Source organism: Capsicum annuum, chromosome 1 (assembly GCF_002878395.1).
Source record: "Capsicum annuum cultivar UCD-10X-F1 chromosome 1, UCD10Xv1.1, whole genome shotgun sequence".
NCBI classification, from domain to species: domain Eukaryota; kingdom Viridiplantae; phylum Streptophyta; class Magnoliopsida; order Solanales; family Solanaceae; genus Capsicum; species Capsicum annuum.
This window is the reverse complement of record NC_061111.1, coordinates 140,961,828-140,980,996: the sequence shown is the minus strand read 5'-3', so window position 1 is coordinate 140,980,996 and position 19,169 is coordinate 140,961,828. Positions and strand designations below refer to the sequence as shown.

The 19,169-nt window shown below is 34.3% G+C and overlaps 1 protein-coding gene across 1 annotated transcript; it reads right to left on the bottom strand.

The window, feature by feature from the left end:
• Positions 1–1,362: 1,362 nt before the first annotated feature.
• LOC107880020 (putative E3 ubiquitin-protein ligase LIN) lies at positions 1,363–11,698 on the bottom strand. Its single transcript, XM_016726947.2, has 17 exons — positions 10,275–11,698; positions 9,759–9,831; positions 9,180–9,428; positions 8,978–9,048; positions 7,717–8,886; positions 7,137–7,278; positions 6,467–6,712; positions 5,532–5,826; positions 4,835–4,956; positions 3,432–3,551; positions 3,117–3,248; positions 2,904–3,026; positions 2,668–2,778; positions 2,440–2,586; positions 2,246–2,371; positions 1,891–2,007; positions 1,363–1,594 (listed from the first exon to the last, which is right to left on the bottom strand). The coding sequence occupies exons 1-17, from the start codon at positions 11,042–11,044 to the stop codon at positions 1,577–1,579; spliced, it is 4,032 nt and encodes a 1,343-aa protein (XP_016582433.2). The 5' UTR covers positions 11,045–11,698; the 3' UTR covers positions 1,363–1,576.
• Between the last annotated feature and the right edge of the window lie 7,471 nt (positions 11,699–19,169).

Here is a 19,169-nt window from a genome sequence, read left to right as displayed (position 1 = left end):
AAAATTAAATAACGCCTAATACGAATATCGAATATTCAAGTGAAAAAATACATAATCTTAACTATACAAAATTAATTCAATGGACAAAAAAGGGGGCCAATTGAAATTGGGTAGGGTTCTTTAAAATTTTGAATCTTAATCGCTAAAGTGAAGATTGGAAAAGAAAAAGACTTTTTTCTTTTACACATAACTCACAAAAATTGTGAGTTATGTTATAATAAAATACATAACTCATAAAAATTGTGAGTTATGTTAAAATAAGTATGCATAACTCACAATTTTTATGAGTTATGTTAAAATAAGAATGAATAACTTATAAAAATTATTAGTTATGCACTTTTTAAAAAATTTAATATCGTCAACTGCCTTTCGTTAAAAAATATTTGTAGATAACTCATAATTTTTGTGAGTTAAGTACTTTTTTAAATATATGAGATAATTTGATATTTTTTTTAATTTGGTGACATAGAATGGTTCCGATTCTTCTCCATCGAACCCACACCCTTTTCCACCAGCTCCGGCAGCACACCATCACTCCACAACCATGTTACCCCTCATTTTTTCTTTTATTTTTGATAGCATCACAAACTCCTAGCTTCTTCTCGACTAGTAATCATTTACCATGATTAGTAAATACAACAATAAATTTTCAGGGAAAAATTATTGCATATCACTCTTACCGGAAAAAATAAAACTTCAACACAAATCTTTTAAAAACTTATATTTTTTTTTTCGATACAAACGCAGGGAGATTAAAGAAGAAAAAAGATACATAGAAAAAGAATTGTATCGGAAGGGAGAAAGAGGAAGCGAGAGTGTGGGGTTTGGGCAGAGAAGATGATGGGGGTTTGATTTGGAGGACGGTGTTCGACCTTTTCTTTTAAAAATTATTTTTTAAAAATTAATTTAGGTGTAAAATTTGAACAAAACTATTTAAATGGTTCATGCGCCTCAAGCACGTGAAACACATTTTTTTTCCATGCCAGTGTTTGGTGTCTAATAGAAATGATTGTTGAATAGTTTAAGTGTTCAAAAGATACGAAGGTGAGTCAAGGTGTGTAAGTAAATTTTCAAGATAACTTTAAGGGGCGCTGATTGATAAGTCTTGCTTTTACTTTTCTCTTTCTTTTGAGGCTGGAATGGTGGCCTTGGAAAAAATTCAATGTTGTGCTTAGGATGTAAAATAGAAGCTTTACTCAAGAGCAAATGACATTTGTTGTTTGTGCATTCAACTTTTTCTGTTTGTATGTATATACGTATGTGTATGAGCTTTGTAAAATTTAGGACCTTTGAAAAGGTTTAGTCTCGCTAACATCCCTTTTAAGTAGAAAAGAAGAGAACAAAAAAGGCTTAGCAATCATCTGAGGTTTTGTCAGGCATGTAGGATTATTTGAAGTGAAATCATATAATTACACTGCACTCAAGGGTATCAAAAATAATTACACTGCACTCATCTGTATGCTTGTTCTATTTACATCATATGGAATCAGACTGCTTCCTCCTTCTGTACAGGGTGAAAACGGCTTACTTGAAATTATCATTTGTGCTAGACATTTTTTGTATCTGTAGTATATCACTACAGTGGGATCCAACCCTGCCATTTTTAAGTTGAGAAGTCAAAGCAAGGAATTAGTACCGATATGTTGAACAAAGCAAATATAGATTGCGCCCTTTTTTTAGAAATAATTCTGAATGGAGGATACCAAATAGGGTAGTGGAAGTTTTGATACTCCAAAAAGGAAGGTGCTCAATACTAGCAACATGTGCTTCTGTTATTGTCACTAGTGTGTATTACATGATAAACACATTTGTTCGCAATATGGACTGTTAAAAGTTTCATTTGCCTTTTAATAATTCTTTAATTTTTTTGTAGAAGTTGAATAGACAAACCTTAATCATTCCTGTTTCCGTACCACATATAATTATGTCATTTGCTGTCAGAAGACTTGTTATCTTGCTGCCTGCTGATAATCTTCCAACTTTGTGTTGTGTTCCTCTCAGCCAAATCTGGTCGCTCCATGTATTCATGGGTTAGTATACTGCCAGTTGGTTAGAGATGAAGTAGATAACATGGTAAATTTTTGTAAGCGAGTTGAGTAATGAGCATATATTTAGTACTCATTACTGGATAATATACTGTCCCGAGGTGGTTTTCATTGAGTTTGTTCCATTTTTTCCCTTTGGAATGTGACTTTATAGAATTATCAAACTTAAATCTCAGTTTCTATGTAAGATATGCCAGTACCTGGATGTTACTCATTGACACACTGCAAATTAAATATATGAAGTCCTCCACTACTTCCATTGCCAACACATTGGCTCCCTTTTCTGGCGACATTGATATTTGGGGTTTCTTGTTTTTTCTCCAGTCCTGCATCAGTGTCAGTGTGGGTATTAATGAAAGGTACTTATTCTACATCAGCAAGTTGAATTTGTTACCTTTATATGTGAAGAGTCAATGGTTGAACTTGCACTGTATAACCAGTCCTTATATACAGCTAATGAGTTCACAGCCTTGTTTTTCATACTCCAACTCTTTGATGGTGCTTTGATCTCTTGCTGTCTATTGTTTGCTATAGCTAACTCCTATATGAGTAATTATACATTTGTAACTCATTTGCTGAATCAGTTGTTTTATATTAGCCGGAAACAGGATCTGACCCTGACCTGTATGCTTGAATCTGCACAGCCTACATACAGCTTTCCATTTGTCAATGTTCCACACCTTATGGATTTATTCTTTAAATGTTTACAGGCTTTCCGTGATCCATCAAACACCTATACAAAAGAAAGTCTTGGTAATGTAATATACCATCTTAAAAAATCGTTCCAAAACTTGACTAATAGTTCGCTTTCCTATTGGTAGGTTCTTTCGTCTGAATGTAATTATCATTTATATCTACCTTCATTTTGTGGCTCTGGGTAACTGCAAAAATAAGTTCTCCATGTGTGTTTATAATTTGAATCGGGTCTTTCGTCAGTATAGTCTCTATACATTCAAGCTTTCTTTCAAGCATTCGCCAGATCTGCAGAAAAAGAAAAAATCTTCAAAGAACTGCATTTTTAGCATGCCCTTTGGTCACAGTTAACATAAAAATTGATTGGCTACTGGTTACCTTTATTGTTTTGTCAGCAGAACCACTCAACAGGCAATTCCCTGATTCAGAAATTGAAAAGCATGTCACAGCCCTTCTATGCTCTCTCACATCACGAACAAGTGTTGCTTCTTGTCCTTTGATGTCCCATGCCTATGATGTAAAACCATCAGACATGTTACCGTAGAAATCTAACACAATGAGCACCTTACATACATATATCTAGGCACAACTCATCATCACAGAATACAACTTATCAAAAGGTCATTATTCTCTTTGTTAATGTGAACCATAAACTTGAAGGCAAGAAATATGAAGCACATATAAGTGGCTAACCTTGATTGAACCATCAGAATGTCCACTGTAAAGCTCTCCATTATAGTAGGTGAGTGATGTTACTGCTCCACTATGATTACTACTCATTTCGAGGATCTTTGTGTGAACACAAGATATTCTCTGCTCTTACCATTGCAAAGAAAAACTGAGTTAGAAATGAATAATTGTATCATGATTTACACCCCCTCTATTCCAATTCATGTAACACATTTTCTTTTTCAGATTACAACAACAACAACAAACCCAGTGTATTCCCAGTGGAGTCTGGGGAGGGTAAGATGTACGCAGTCCATACCACTACCTCCGGAGAAGTAGCAGGGGCAAGTGTATTTTCTTTTTCAGATTGTCCTAGAAAAATGTCATATTTCTATATAGAAACAAATAACTTTAAAATTTTCATTTTACAACCGCACGAATGTCTAAGACTTGTTTTAGATTACAAGCTTTAAGAGTATATCTTTCTTTCTTAAACTTTATGCCCAGTCAGACAGGGTCACATTAATTGGGAAGGAAGGAATCTCATGCATGCATCGTGTTGACCACACCCCCATTTCTGGTTTTGACTCAGTGATCTATCCCAGAAATATTTGTTTCATTTGGAATTCTTCACTCAAGTGCCACTTGGAAGTCCACCACATTATATTAAGAGACTAGTTTCCTTTGTGTCTTTTGTTTCAGACCTGCATCTTCCTGTTTATCATATATTTTTTTTGATTTCTTGACATCTTTCATCGTTGTGTCTTACGCTGGTGTTTTGCCAGAGTCCTTTTTGGTTTACTTAGAAACTTGCGTGCAACATCGAGAACATGTCAAGTTTATAGGTCCTTTAGATTTACAAAACCCCTAATTTGTCTTAAAAAGACAAATGTTTGATATTGATATGATATGGGCCCGAATAAGCGAGAAATGGTTTAAAATGGGAAATATTTCTCCTGTTATACGAATCCGATGATTATAGCCAACCCCAACTAGTTTGAGATTGAGGAAGGTGGGTGATTGTACACATTAATCTTTAAATGGATCTTTACTTGTTAAAACCTCTCTGCTTTTTGAAGTTTTCTGTAATCCTTGTTCTACATTGTAGTGTTGAAGGCCAAATTCAGGTTCCTATGCAGGAAAAGATCCTAGTATTCTCTTTGACAATATGGAATTTAGTTTAACTTGTTAACTGATATGGTTGCCAAACTAATTACAGTTCTTCCAAGGATTTAGCTAATTGATACGAGGTTAATATTGAAGATAAGAACTAGATATTTTACTTGTTTATGATGCAAGTTTTATACAAGCACTTGCATTAGATTTGATGATCAGGTAGAGATGACTGGTATAAATGATTGCATTACGGTGATGTTAATATCACATACAGCCACAATATGTAAGAAAGAAATCTGATGTCCACTTACCCACTTGTTTGGCTGGATATAGTCAGCAACCTTGAGTAATTCTTCTGCCATCCAACTGATGTTGGAAAGGCGTCTTAGTGACTCTCTAACTCCTTCTGAAAAGTTGACTACTTTTGTCATTCCTGTAAGAGTTTTCCATTTCAGGCAAATGTTTGAAGTGAAAGCAAGTCAATTTAGCATAGAGGTGACATCCAAGCGAAAAAAAACTCATGTCTGAAGTGAAGCTAAGTTAACTTATTATACGGGTGACATACAAAGCAGAAAAAAATGTGTCTGAACAACGTTAAACTTGGTGATTTTTGGGACTACGAGTTAAAGAGAAATTTGTGTACGATTTACACAAGTATAGTTTGGAGACACACTGTCATTTTGCTTATTGTTGAAATTCATGATAGACAGACAATTTTTGTCTACTCAAATTTTCATTGCATTTACATCTGATGCCCTCTACTCATTCTACAGTATATCACAAGTTTCTTCAATTCCAGCCGTAAGTATTCTCTCTATGGAGGTTTATCAAATTGGTGAAAACAAAATCATTGTTTCTTTGCCATTCATTCAAGTCTTTTTCCTCTATTAAGGCTCAACTTATACTTCACCAGCTTTGAGCATCTAAGAGTGCTTCCTTGGTTTGATCCAACTTTCAAACTACTTTCTAGTCTTCTAATTTAAAATCAATGCATGTTTAGACATTTACCTCTTCCGGAAGTATAATAATAGATACAAAGACATCCTAATAGCCTTTCTTCAAGCTCCAGTCCTGGATGAACAAATTGCTCAATTCTACTAAGTAAGATCTCACAGGCTGCATATCTCAAATCATCTGGCGCCTTCATGATTTCAGACCCCAGCCATGCAGTAGCGGCAAGACAATCTCGGGAAGTACTCCTTGATTTGCTCGTAAGTCCTTTGTCTAAAGCATGGAACAGAGGACTTCCAAACTTTAAGAAGCACCTCGCTACTTTGCTGCACCATGTCTCTATGTCAATGTCCTGTTAGTTCATGGAGTCTTTAGAACAAGGAAGCAACTCATGGGTGTGAAGTGTAAAAATTACATGGTAGCCATATTTGGTGTAGACCTTAGTTCTTCTAAGCAAATACAAAACAGTACAAACTTCTTCATCAAGAAAACTAAGTAAAGATTCTTAAAATTTTTTGCATGGAAATGAATGGTAGCTCTGGGTGCATACAAACAAATTGAAATGGAGAGTAATAGGTAATATAGAATATCAATGATGTTATTGCGCAGGCCATGTGCTTGCGAGAAACTAGTATATATAGTAGAAATGGGAAAAAGAAAGTAGTATATATTGTAGAAATGGCAGAGGTGACAGAGGACTACTTTTTACCTTTTACCTTAAAAGGAAAAACAACTACTTACTATGAGTTAGTTAAGGAAAGACAAGAACCCCTGCAACTCTCTAGAATAAGAGGTAAATATCTAATAGGGCAGGAGATCAGTATCTCAAAGAATAAGGATGAAAAATTGAAAAGATAATGTAAATTCCACAAAAATCATTGTTGAGGACTGTTGAGATAACACTGAAGTGCCAAATCAGCCCTAACTCTTGATCAATATCTAAATGATCTTACGCTGCACCAGGCTAAATTGAATATTGAAAGCACAAGTACCTGTAGACATTTATCTGAAAAGTCAACGTTCTTTATCATGTTCTTGTGTGGCAGTGAAGCCAAACCAGCCTTTTTAAGCAACCATGGTATTGTGTAGGGTTCTCCTGACCAAGAGTAGGTTCCACCAAGGTTGGATAGGATCAATGCTGATGAAGCCTGTGTTGCAGAATTCTCTTCACATGCCACTGACTCGAGTAGGGCTTCCATAGCCTCTTCACAATATACAAATTTACTTGATGTTTCTTCCTGAAAATTTGTTATCATCAAAGGTTCATGGCGACACCTTTAGGTTTGTATGTAAATGTAAAGGATATATGGATTGTTAAAACCTTAGTTTCATAGGGACGGAAACCAGCTACAAGCAAATTGTGACTTTATGGTTATAGAAAGCACAACATAAAATAAACATTTCCATGTTTTCTGCTATGTAGTGTTTCGTAGTAATTTTCTTACGCTATAAAATGTAAAAAAAAAAAGAAGTTTTCTTTCCTTGTGTACTTCAGTGCCCAATATCATGAATATCTTGCTACGCCTATATGCTTGGGAAATTCTAACCTCAACATTTACTGTTCCATTGCAGGTGTTTGGTTACATACACCTGCTTGTTCTTTTATTCTTGGGCACATTTTTTTCTCCACTACCTCAAAAGGCTACACTTCAATATGCTTACCAGCATGTCTAACTGAAACAACAAATTTGCTGCCAAAATTTTGTACTCTGGTTGTGACTTTTGGATGAGGAGCAATAATGCACACATATTGTTGTTGCTTCCATCTTGCTGTATTTTCTGCAGTACCTCAATGGCTGATGACCTGATGCGAAAGAGATTGAATATGTTCTGAAATCTTCTTGATCATGTTTTAAAAATAAAGTAAATAGAAAACTTGCTTCTGAGAAGTACGCGGTATATAGAAGATGATATTTCTTATGGTCACTTTGTTCAATTAGGGCGCATATGTCTTTTAGATGAGATAATAATTCGAGTGGTAGGATTCTTTCGGTCTTGTTCATTCACAGGATAACAAATTATGGTGAATTAAAGTCTTAGGAAAGGTGTCACTGATTTGCTTCTAAGAACAAAATATGAGCTTGCATATTACATCGCCTTTATCACCAAATCCATGCTGATGATTACCTTCCAGTTTTCATGTTGTTTGAGAGTTCTTATCGTTATCAAACAATAATGTCAAAGTTATTCCTTTCTCCAGCAGAGGATAATGAAAATGGTGAATAGGTTGATAGCTCCATACCTTGGAATTTGCAGCAGTTCATTAAAAAACTCCAATGCAATTGATGTTGCACGCCCATGGTTGCTTCTCAAAAGAGAGATAAATGGGGCCAGTGGAGCAGAATGGTTTATGTGTTTTCTGCATTGAACATCGAATTGCATACATCTGACAAGAACAGCTGCCAGAGCAATAATCTCTTCCAGGTTGTTGTTTCTCGAGACATCCAAGAGACCTGAGAGTACTCTGGGTGAGCTGATCACAGCTAACTGTGTATCGCTCGATGCATAGTCGAATGCAGTCACTAGTGCTTCCATAATCATCAATGACGCTGCTGGAGGTGTTATCCGCAGTGTTCTTAGGCTACATTTGTAGCTGTTTGAAGCACACACCACATCCACAAGACATGGTAAGAGTTCTAATGTCCTGATTTCTGCAGGAGATGGGTTTATTAAGTAAATTAGTATAGCCGCTTCATGAACATTTTTCTTTAGAGCAGTTGCCAAATGATTCAACTGTAACCCTTTCCGCTTCACGTCATCAACAAGTGATTTGTTCCGTGAAATAATAATTGCTAGGACTGATACTGATTCTCGTATCACATGTTCTTCTCTGGATGTTGATATAGCCCTCAGAAGTTGATCAATAATTATTTCTTTTAGCAAAGAATACTTGAGTCCTGTTTTGTTGTTCAGTAGCTCATATATTGATGTAAGGTCAACTGTGTAGTCTTTACAAGCCCCAAACTCTTCTGAGAAACATAACTTTGAAATTATTTTCTCAAGTAGTGCTGCTTGTTCTGCTTGAGAATTTTCTTCTGCGTATTCTGATATTTCATTTAAGGTCTCCTTGCACCCGTTCTTTTGTAGTGAAGAAATCCTTGGGTGCTGTGTTTTGCAGAGCTGATAATCACGTAATGTCATTGACACTGGATATCTGTCGGATCTACTATCAATCATCTTTAAGCCCTGTTGCAACGTTGCTGCTTCATTGTTACCACTCAAATCTATGTGCGTTTTGAGGCCCCTGATTCCTTCTGCTGATATATCAGTATGACTAAATGAACTGGAGAATCTTCTGGAGAGTGAGTGAGTGATTTCTGCTCTGGTTCCTTCATTGGGTCTTAGTACAGAAACTTGCGATTTACAAACCAAGCTTTCAACAAACATTGAGGAGCAAGAAGATTTCTGATTCCTGTATTCAAAATCGAGTCAGTTGAGTTACTGATTATCAGACCTATTCAGGTATCAGGCTAAAGCTTAGAACAGATGAGTGGGGACTGCACCGATAAAAAACCTCTGTTTGCTGATTTTCTAGGCTCCAGTCTGAAATGATTTCCAGGTCTTTTGCATATTCCTGAATCAAAAAGATGATGAGATTGTGTGATTAAAAGGATATAAAGGACAGCATTGTAGTGCAATTATTTAGTTTCAAAGTGCTATTCAATTCGACTTATCTTTTCGTGGCTGTCTTTATCAAGATATTACCTCATGAAAATTTTCACTTGCAGAACTGTTGTCACTGAAATCCAAGTAGATTGGTGTCTCTGACTCTGAATCAAGTAATATATCTTTGAGGCATTTGGTGGTTGAGTTCTTCGGAATTTCTGCTACGCCGCTGTTTAATTCAGTAATAGCTACCTGATTTTGCTCTGTGGACTCCTTGGCTGTGATAATCAGCTTTTCTTCCTCATCCTTAGCATCATTTTGGGCATTAAAAGGATGCACCTTCTCAAACTGCATTCACATTAAATTGAAAGTCATACAAACTGAAACAATAATCAGGAGAATTAGGACCTTCCGCTTACTAAATTTTGAGTGAGGTGAGAAAATACCAATGCAAGTTTTGAATTTGGGTTCCCTGCATATATTATTACCCTTATTTTGACCATTATGGCAGGGTCTATAGGGAGTCTTTTCTATTTTCATTTGTAACCTTCACATGGCCTATTCAACATGACATAACCACAACAAAAGATGCTCCAGTAATGTGTTAGAGGGATAATTTTTGGTATCGTGCTCAGACTTGGTTTGTATATCGTGCTCAAAGGAACAGTTTATACTTACATTTGGACAGGTGCGCTGCATGTTTCCATGTTTATATAAATTTAAAGATCTTGTGCTTTTGGACTTCTTACTCCTGTTAAACAGAAATACATTTGGATGAGAATGAGCCTACTAAAATTACAAAAAGCATTACTCTACAATTCGTAGAGCTAGAACAATGTGTTGTAAAGTAAGGTATCCTCTCCATTTCTAGCTTTCACTTCCTTTTAAAGCTTGGACTCATAAAATTGCTAAAGACCAAGTACATTTGGACATAACCATCCAATCCATTCCAACAGGTCTTTTATTGTCTTCGCCAAATATTATTAGTTTCCACATGAAATTTCCTTCCATATTAGGCTCCTTCAAGATGTGTTCTTATGAGAAATGTTCATTATTAAAATTGCTAATTGTAGTGTGTTGTTTAAATTCATGCTACGGGGCTAGTGGTCACGTCTCCTTCCTATGTCTTAGACAAAGCAACTTACTACTTCAACATAGGTACTGCTCATCTGTAACATAGTTTCAGAAACTTACATAATCTGTTGTAATTCATGGTGAGTGGAAGTGATGCAGCTGACCTCACCATTGCTCAGAGAGCCCTCTCCAGAAGACATAATTTGATAATACATGAGCCAAGCTTTGTATCTCCTCGCCATCTTTACCATCCTAGCATACACCTCATCATCATTCTCATTCTCATTCTCATAATTTGATGCAAGTTCTTTCGAATGTGGTTCCTGCTCAAAGCATAAGACAGATAACCGTCTGCAGAGGTCCGGAGCAATTTCAGTGTGAAGAAGCCTAGGAGAAACCACAAGAGCTTGAAGAAAATGAGTTGCAACCTGCCACTCATGCCCTTGGAGCTTTATAACAATGGAGAGGTAAAAGTAAGAGTAGCCTGTCAAATAACTGTTTGGAATTCCTGCTGTTTCTCCATGCTCATCAAGTGAGGCTGGCACTTGAAGCATGTTCTCTGAATTCTGCAACCTTGAGGTTCTCTCTTGGCTCCATTTTGCTTGAAGTGATGCTTCTATACTCTCTATCCCCCAATAAAGATTCGACAATATCGACTGCTCTGAGAACTCCAGATACCCTCTATCACCAACATCAAGCTTTGAACTGCATTTCAATTTCAAGCATTTCCAAGATTTTGTATCTGCAAGTAATGCAGTTATGTGCTCATTTATAGCAGTGATGACCGCACGTACTGACTCAAGGTCTAGTTTATCATCATCATATGAAAATACGGGAGGAAGGGTAGTAGCAGAAGAAGAAGATACAGAAGCCATTGAATTATGTGACATTTTGGCCTCATGAAGAAGAAGAATAAGAACAAAGGAGCAATATACTGTTTACAGATAAGTAGTAGAGTGGCTTTTTCTGTATTCTTTGCTCGTGATTGTTGCCAACTTCTGTGCCTTAAGGGGGCCCACTTTTTCTTCTGAAAAGATATACTACAGACAAAGATATGGCTGTTTGCCCCATTAATGGAGGGAAAGTTTTACTGAAATAAAGGACAGATGTTTGAGGTTGTTACTGTCTTTACTGACTAATAATGAACAAGGTAACTTTTCTATTTGATATCCTTATTTTATGTCCATTATTATATGCCAAGAGGCCTTTTTAGCTTAGTTAGACTTGTATAGCAAGGTAACTGAGGGGAAGTGCGAGCTGTAGGAACAATGAAATGTACATGAATTGAATGGAACAAATACAGATAATATAGCTGATTCCAAAAATTCGGGGTCGAAGTGTTGTTAATTAATTGAATGAAATGTTTTGATACAACCACCTTTTATTTGATCCGATTAATTTAGATTTATATCGTATAAGCTTTATTTAAAAAAAAAAAAATATTTCTTACTAAGAGATTTTTTCTTACACGCTTCTTATAAAAAAAAATTATGTTTAAAATTCAAACTCAGCCTCTAATAGAGGTGGGATGAATTTTATCATCCCACCACACTCTAGTAACTAATCGAATGATTGCTATCTATAGTTTCATTATCTTGAACAGATTGCAAGATTCCCTTTTGATAAAATATTGGACATTGCTAAGCGTGATTATAGTTTAATTCTACATTTTGGTGTGCTTTATTCTATTATTGCGTCTTTCAATTCTAAGTTATAATCCTTCTGTTTTATTATTGGCTTTTTATCATGATGCAACTGTAGAAGACGGTGGGGTTCTTTAACTTTAGTATGTGGGAAAAGTATTGGTGGAAAAAGGTGTTAATATTGTCATTTAATTATTTTAAAGTTTCCCCTTTTTGTTATATATTCATTTAATTAATAAAATATTATCTCTTTTGTTATGTTGGATATTTTCTCCGTCGCATATTACTTTTTCATATTTGTTAAAAAATTATCTCAAAATAATTTGACATGCTTAAAGATTCAAAAAATAATTAGATATTTTTTTTAACTTTATCCTTAGAATTTAATAAAAGAGTAATTAACTTCAATAATAATTATAATATTTAATATGAATTTAATAGGGTCATATTACTTAGGGGTGTCTTGCTACTTCTCCGGAGATAGTGGTATAGATTGCGTACATCTTACCCTTCCTAGATCCCACTGTGTGGGAATATACTGGGTTTGTTATTGTTGTATATTACTTAAGAGTGAAAATCATTTTTCCTCTCCAACTTTACCTTAAAAATCAATCCCCCTCAACTTTGAACAATAGTCATATTCCCTCCCTTTATCCTAATTAAATTTTTAAAATACCTATTATATCCTTTTATCATCAACTTTGTTTTTTACTTCTTTAAAATCTTCATTTTTTAAAATTCATGTAATAAATTTTTCATAAAAACATGAGCATTATCTTCTAAAAAAAAAGTGAGAAATACTGATTAAATATATAAACTAATGATGATCTATAATGAAGTAAATTAGCATAATAAGAAAATTAATTTTATTAATAATAATCAAAATCTAATATTTATTTTACAAGTAAAAATAATAAATAATATTAACTTTATAAACATATTTCAATACAGAAAATACAAAATAATGAATAAAAATAAAGTTAGATTTTTAAAGATTATATTTATTTAGATAAATTATCATTTATATAATACTCTATTAAATGGCAATCATACTTCATTTATTTATATAGATAATAGATAATATCGTTTCTTATTACTTGACGATCCTCATACTAAAACTAGTTATTTTAATTTACTTGTTCAATTTATGAAATCAAGAGAATTGTATTATGTTTTTTTTCTACCCTTAGTATTAAATAACTATATAATATGGTAGTATAGACAAATTTAAAGTTTTAAAGTATCATTAATTAGGTTAATTCAGTAAAATACATCTCTAAATAAAATTTTCTTAAGAGTTGTGTCATGTCAACAAAAGTCAAGTAAAATAAAATGAATATAGTAAGATATTGGTGAAACACAAATATATACGCAAATGCATGTACACACATATATACACACTTAGGCGGAGCTTGATTGGAAACAAGTTATTCGTGAATTAGTTATCTCAAAATAAGTTGTATCAGCATATTTATATGATAACTTATCTATCATTGTGATATAAATGGTAAAATAAATAATTTCGAGACTAACTAATAAATTCAACAAAACGCAGGATAAAATAATCATGAATTGTATCACCGAATTATTATAATTATACCTCATATCAAACATCTTTCTAATACATATAATATTGAAATAATGATCTTAAAAATAACATTAAATTTTGTGACAAAATTATAAAAAATATTATTTTACTTATAATATTAATAAAATTAAATAAAATTTTATAAATATCTAGGTTAAAAAATATGTATTATATATATATATATATATATATATATATATAATATAAAGAGGTATTAAATAAATATAGGATTAAAATTATAAGAGAAAAATGTATAATGTAGAGGATAAAGAAGGGGTATAATTATTGTTCAATATTGATGGAAAGTTTGATTTTAAAAATAAAATTGAGTGAAAATCATTTTAATCCTATTACTTAATTTCCACCTCTTATTGATAGTTAAGGACATTAAAACGACACACCCAACCCTAAACCCTGTGTCGTTGATGAATTCTAATGAGATTTTGATCGGACTATGGCAGTATTGGTTGTTGGTCAGCCTTCTCCTCGATTAGAAGTTGGTCGAGCTACAACATCAATACTAGGAGGTACAGATAAAAGTGGAGGTGGACTTATTGGGGGATTTTCCAAAAAGAATTAATGTGGGGATGAGAATGAAGTTTGGTGAACGTAAGGAGAAATGGGTGACTATTAGGTATAACTATATCCTGAAGTATTGTAATAATTGCAAGCTCCAGGGACATAATGAGAAAGAATGTTTCATTCTGCATCCTGAATTATATCCTAAAGATGAAGAAGAAAAAGAGAAGGATGATATTCAAAGAGGAAATGATCAGGAAATGAATGAACAGCAAAACAAGGTGAAGGAAAAAAGGGTGACAGAAGACAAAGGGGGAAAGAAAATTAACAATGAGTTTCAGCAACAAAAGAGGAAAGGTGGATATGAAAGAGGTAGACAAATCACATAAGCCGAATGGTGCAGCAACGGAATCAAAAATCTCAGAATGTTATTACTGGGAATAAATATAAGGCCCTGGGGGACAAGTTAGTGGAACGCAATGAGGAGATACTGAAAGAACATAAAAGTGATAAGGCAGAAAGCAACAATGATAAGAATGATAACAATCAGTTAGAGAAAGAGTCGAAGATAGGCTCTAGCAGTAAAAGCAAGGCAATGGAAGCACAGGACTCATCAGTGATAATTAATAAAGATGATGATGGTAGAAACGGATCGGTTGATTCATCAAAGTCACCAGACATAAGTACAAGACATGAAAAGAAATGTGGAGTAGAGGAGAATGAAAAGCAAATATCAAAGGAAATGGAAAGAAAAGAAGATGAGGCTAAAGGGGAAGAAGTTAATCCTGCTCAACATTTCACTGATACAATTCAACAAAGAGCAGAAAATATTGATGAAAATGAAATGAATAAACAAGCTCCAAAAATCAACATTTTCACTGAACATGAAATTGCAGCAAAATAGAATACAGAGGAGGAGGATTGCATAGATACCAACATTGAAGATATTAGCAGAAACGGGGATTTATCTCCAAGACAGATTGGGCAATTAAAAGGAAGCAGTAAAAAAGGTACCAAGCAAGAGGTGACACAATCACAAATAAATTCAAGGAGGAAGAAGAGTTCATCATTTACATTAGATCAATGATTAGTAAGATAATATTCTGGAATATTAGGTCTGTAAGAACTCAAAGTTCTTTTGAAAGACTTTTGGATTTGCATAGAAGGCATCATTATTCTTACATTGCATTACTTGAACCTTTTCAAATCCCGACTGAAATAGAAAGTTACAGGAGAAAACTAGGAATGACTTATGCTAAAGTGAATGACTTATGCTAGAGTGAACTCTTTATCAAAGATTTGGATTTTTGGGATGATCAGTGGGAAAATAAAGATTGTTTGGACTCTTTTCAACTGTTGACAATGACATACCAATTTAAAGGTAGATCGAAAGTCTTTAAAGTTTTAGCAGTATATATAAGATGCAGTGTATTAGAGAGGCTGGAATTATAGGAAGATCAAGAAGGTATTGCTGAAAAAATCAACATGCCATGGTTGGTAGGTGAAGATTTCAATATAATTGCTGATGAATCTGAAAAGTTAGGAGGCTTGCCAGTTATTCAACAAGAGACGGATGATTTTGTTTATTGCATAAATACATGTTCTCTTAATGAAATTAGATATACTGGAAGTTGTTATGCTTGGTGAAATGGTAGAATTGCAGAAGATAGCATTTTTAAAAGGCTGGATAGAGTTTTGGGGAATAATGAATTTATGCAGATGTTACCAAATACTGATGTACATCATTTGATCAGACAAGGCTCTGAATTCATAAGGACTTTCAACAAGTTGTGAAAGAAAGTTGGAGTGTAGAGGTGACTGGGTCACCTTTTACCATTGTTCAGTCTAAAATGAAGAAGGTCAAGACTAATTTGGCTATGTAGAGTAAAAAGACCTTTGGCAACATTTTTCAAAGAGTTGCAACTCTGGAGGACATTGTCAAGGTGAAGGAAATTCAGTTTCAAATTAATCCAACTGAGAAAAACAGAAGTGAATTAAAGTTGACTGGAGAAAATTTGAAGAGATACTTGAAAATAGAAGAAGAATATTGAAAACAAAAGACTCGAATGAGATGGTTCTCAGATGGAGATAGGAACATAATTTTTTCATGCTTTTGTGAAGGGTAAGAAAAGGAAGATACAGATAAAGGAGATTCTCACAATGCAAGGGGATGTTATTAACTCAACTCAGAACATTGGTGAAGAAGCTGTAAATGTCTTAAGGGAACAATTCAAGGAGGGATCAGAACCAACCAATTATGACATTATCAATTGCCTGCCTAAGCTTATAGAAGAAGAGGACAATATTGAAATGGAAAGGTTGTCAGATGAAGAAGAAGTAAAGTAAGTGGTTTTTTCCCTTAATGCAGATAGTGCTAGTGGCCCAAATGGTTTCTCAGGGAAATTTTTCCAAGCTAGCTGGCAGATTATAGGCAAAGATATTGTGAATATGGTAAAAGATTTTTTCTGTGGATATTACTTTCCAAGGTTGTGACTCATACTAATCTGGTTTTAATTCCAAAAAAGAAAGTGGTAAAAAACTTTGGTGATTTGAGACCGATTAGTTTGACCATTTTTTCTAACAAGATTATCTCAAGACTTATCCATGAGAGGATGGTTAGGGTACTACCTAGACTAATTTCTTCAAATCAGACTGGATTTGTAAAGGGGGGAAGCATTACTGAGAATGTACTACTTGCTCAGGAGATTATTCTAGATATTAACAGGAGGAATAAGCTGCATAATATTATTGTTAAACTTGACATGGCTAAATCTTATGATAGGGTCTCATGGAAATTTTTGTTGAGAGTTTTAAGGAAGTTTGGTTTTACAGAAAGAATCATTGACATGATAGTAAAATTGGTTAGTAATAATTGGTAGACAATGTTAATGAATGGACAATCATTTGGTTTCTTTCAGTCTTCTAGAGGTTTGAAGCAAGGGGGTCCTCTTTTCCAACTCTTTTTATCATTGCAGCAGAGGTTCTTTCTAGAAGTTTAAATGAGTTGTTTGAAGATTCAGATTTCAAGGGTTATGGGATGCCAAAATGGAGTCCTAAAATCAATCATTTGTCATAGGCTGATGATACAATTCTTTTTTTTTCTCTACAAGCTGGCTCTATGAAGAAAAGATGAATGTTTTAAGGGAGTATGAAAAGGTATCAGGATAGATGATCAACTTAAACAAAAGTTTTTTGTACTTACATGAGAAAATTCCAGTTAAAGTCAACAATCAAATTAAACGAATTACCGGTATTAAACAAGGTACTTTTTATTTTATTTACTTAGGATGTCCAGTGTTTTATGGGAGAAAGAATAAAGGGCATTTTGAGGAATTGATTAGGAAGGTGTTGAAAAGATTGAGTATGTGGCAGAATAAATTGTTATCTTTTGGGGATAGATATACTCTTATTAATCATGATCTTCAATCAATGCCAACATATTTGCTATCAGCTATGAATCCTCCTTCTGGGTTAATTACTCAATTACATAGAATTTTTGCTAGATTCTTTTGGGTTAATTCTACTAGAGCCAGAAATAAGCATTAGGTGTCATGGGAGAATCTATGTTACCCTAGGAAGGAGGGGGGAATACTTCTGAGATCCTTACATACTGTCTCAAAAACACTTTTTGCTAAACTTTGGTGGAACTTTCATTAATGCACTACGTCGAGTCTACATCGGTTTACTAGAATTTTTATTGAGTTGAGGAAAAATTATCTGTCAATGCGAAGGATGACGCGACGCGTCGATATTGCGTCGACTCATTATTTTGGTCACTCGAACATGGTCTAAACGAGGTCCAAAAAATCTGTAACTTGTTCGGAAACATGTATTGACCTTTCTGATCATGAACTAACTCAAATATCAATATTTAATGGACAAAAAGGTCACAAAATAAGATTGCCAACTTTTGAAGGCTAAAATAAAACAAAGTCTAAATACTTAGCTAGAATTTTCTAAGTCTGGGACCCCCTTAATAAGCTTAAAGGACTTAATTAAGCTAAGAATTTTGCGGGATCTTACACCTAGAAACCAGGGTAAAGGAACAGAAGGCTACAACAATCCTGAAAAATTTAAGTGATGGGTGAAATAACTACTGCAACTACCCAGCAGCTTCAAATGTGAGAATTTGGGCGCTATGGAAATCTCATGTGACTGTATCCATCATCCAGGTAAAAGAGAAATTCATACATTGTTATATTAGTGATGTTGGTGGTAACTTTGCTTCATATGTTACAATTATCTATGCAAAAAATAGCATCCAAGAGAGAAAGGAACTATAGAGAGTACTTGGGGTGATGGGAAATGCCATATAAGAAGCATGGATACTGCTTGGTGACTTCAGGGCATAAGAAGCAAGGTAGTTGTTCAATCCCTTCAAATCCTTCTTTAGGGCCTTGAGTTTTTTATCCAGTCTGTACATACATGTGCCTGAGAACTATTTGTACAAACCAGGCTGATTATAGAACCTTTGAACCAGATATGGATACAAGAGGAGAAAACACTCATACAAGATCTATTTCAATGGAACCTTGTTGAGGAGAAAGTTCTAAGACAAAAGTCCAGGACTATATAGATAAAGTGTGGTGATGCAAAATCAAAATACTTCCATGATCAGTGTAGACTCAGAGCAAACAGAAGCAGTATTTGCTCCATTTATGATGATACAAGTAATAAACTCACTGATCCTTTAATTATTGAGAAGGAATTCACTAGATTTTTCTCTGAATTAATGGGCACAGCTACAACTGAAATTCCATGCCCAAACTCTAAGGTTATTAGAAGGGGGCATTGTCTCTCATACTCTTAAAAACTGGGACTGATACAAGATGTTACTGATTAGGAAATACTAAGTGCCTTGAAGAGTATACAAGTTGATAAAGCTTCTGGGATAGATGGGTTCCCAGTAGAATTCTTTACTGGCCAGTGGACTATTGTAAAGACTAATTGTAACACCCCAATTCGCTGAACCGGAATGCTACACGGTGCTTATGACCCCGAGGGACCACAAGCTAACCCATGACTGATATCTGTGCTTGTATACTACAAATCATGATATAATGATGCGGAATACATAGAACTGTAAGGCCATAAGGTTCAACTGAATACAATCATGTGGGTGAAAATACCTAAAACAACTCAATCTGAATGTAAATCTGAACATAAATCTGAAAGCCTCTAAACTATCTGAATAAGGAGTTGAAGGAACATGTCTCCAACTAACTCTATAAAACTGAACAGAAGAAATAAATAAATGTATCAAAT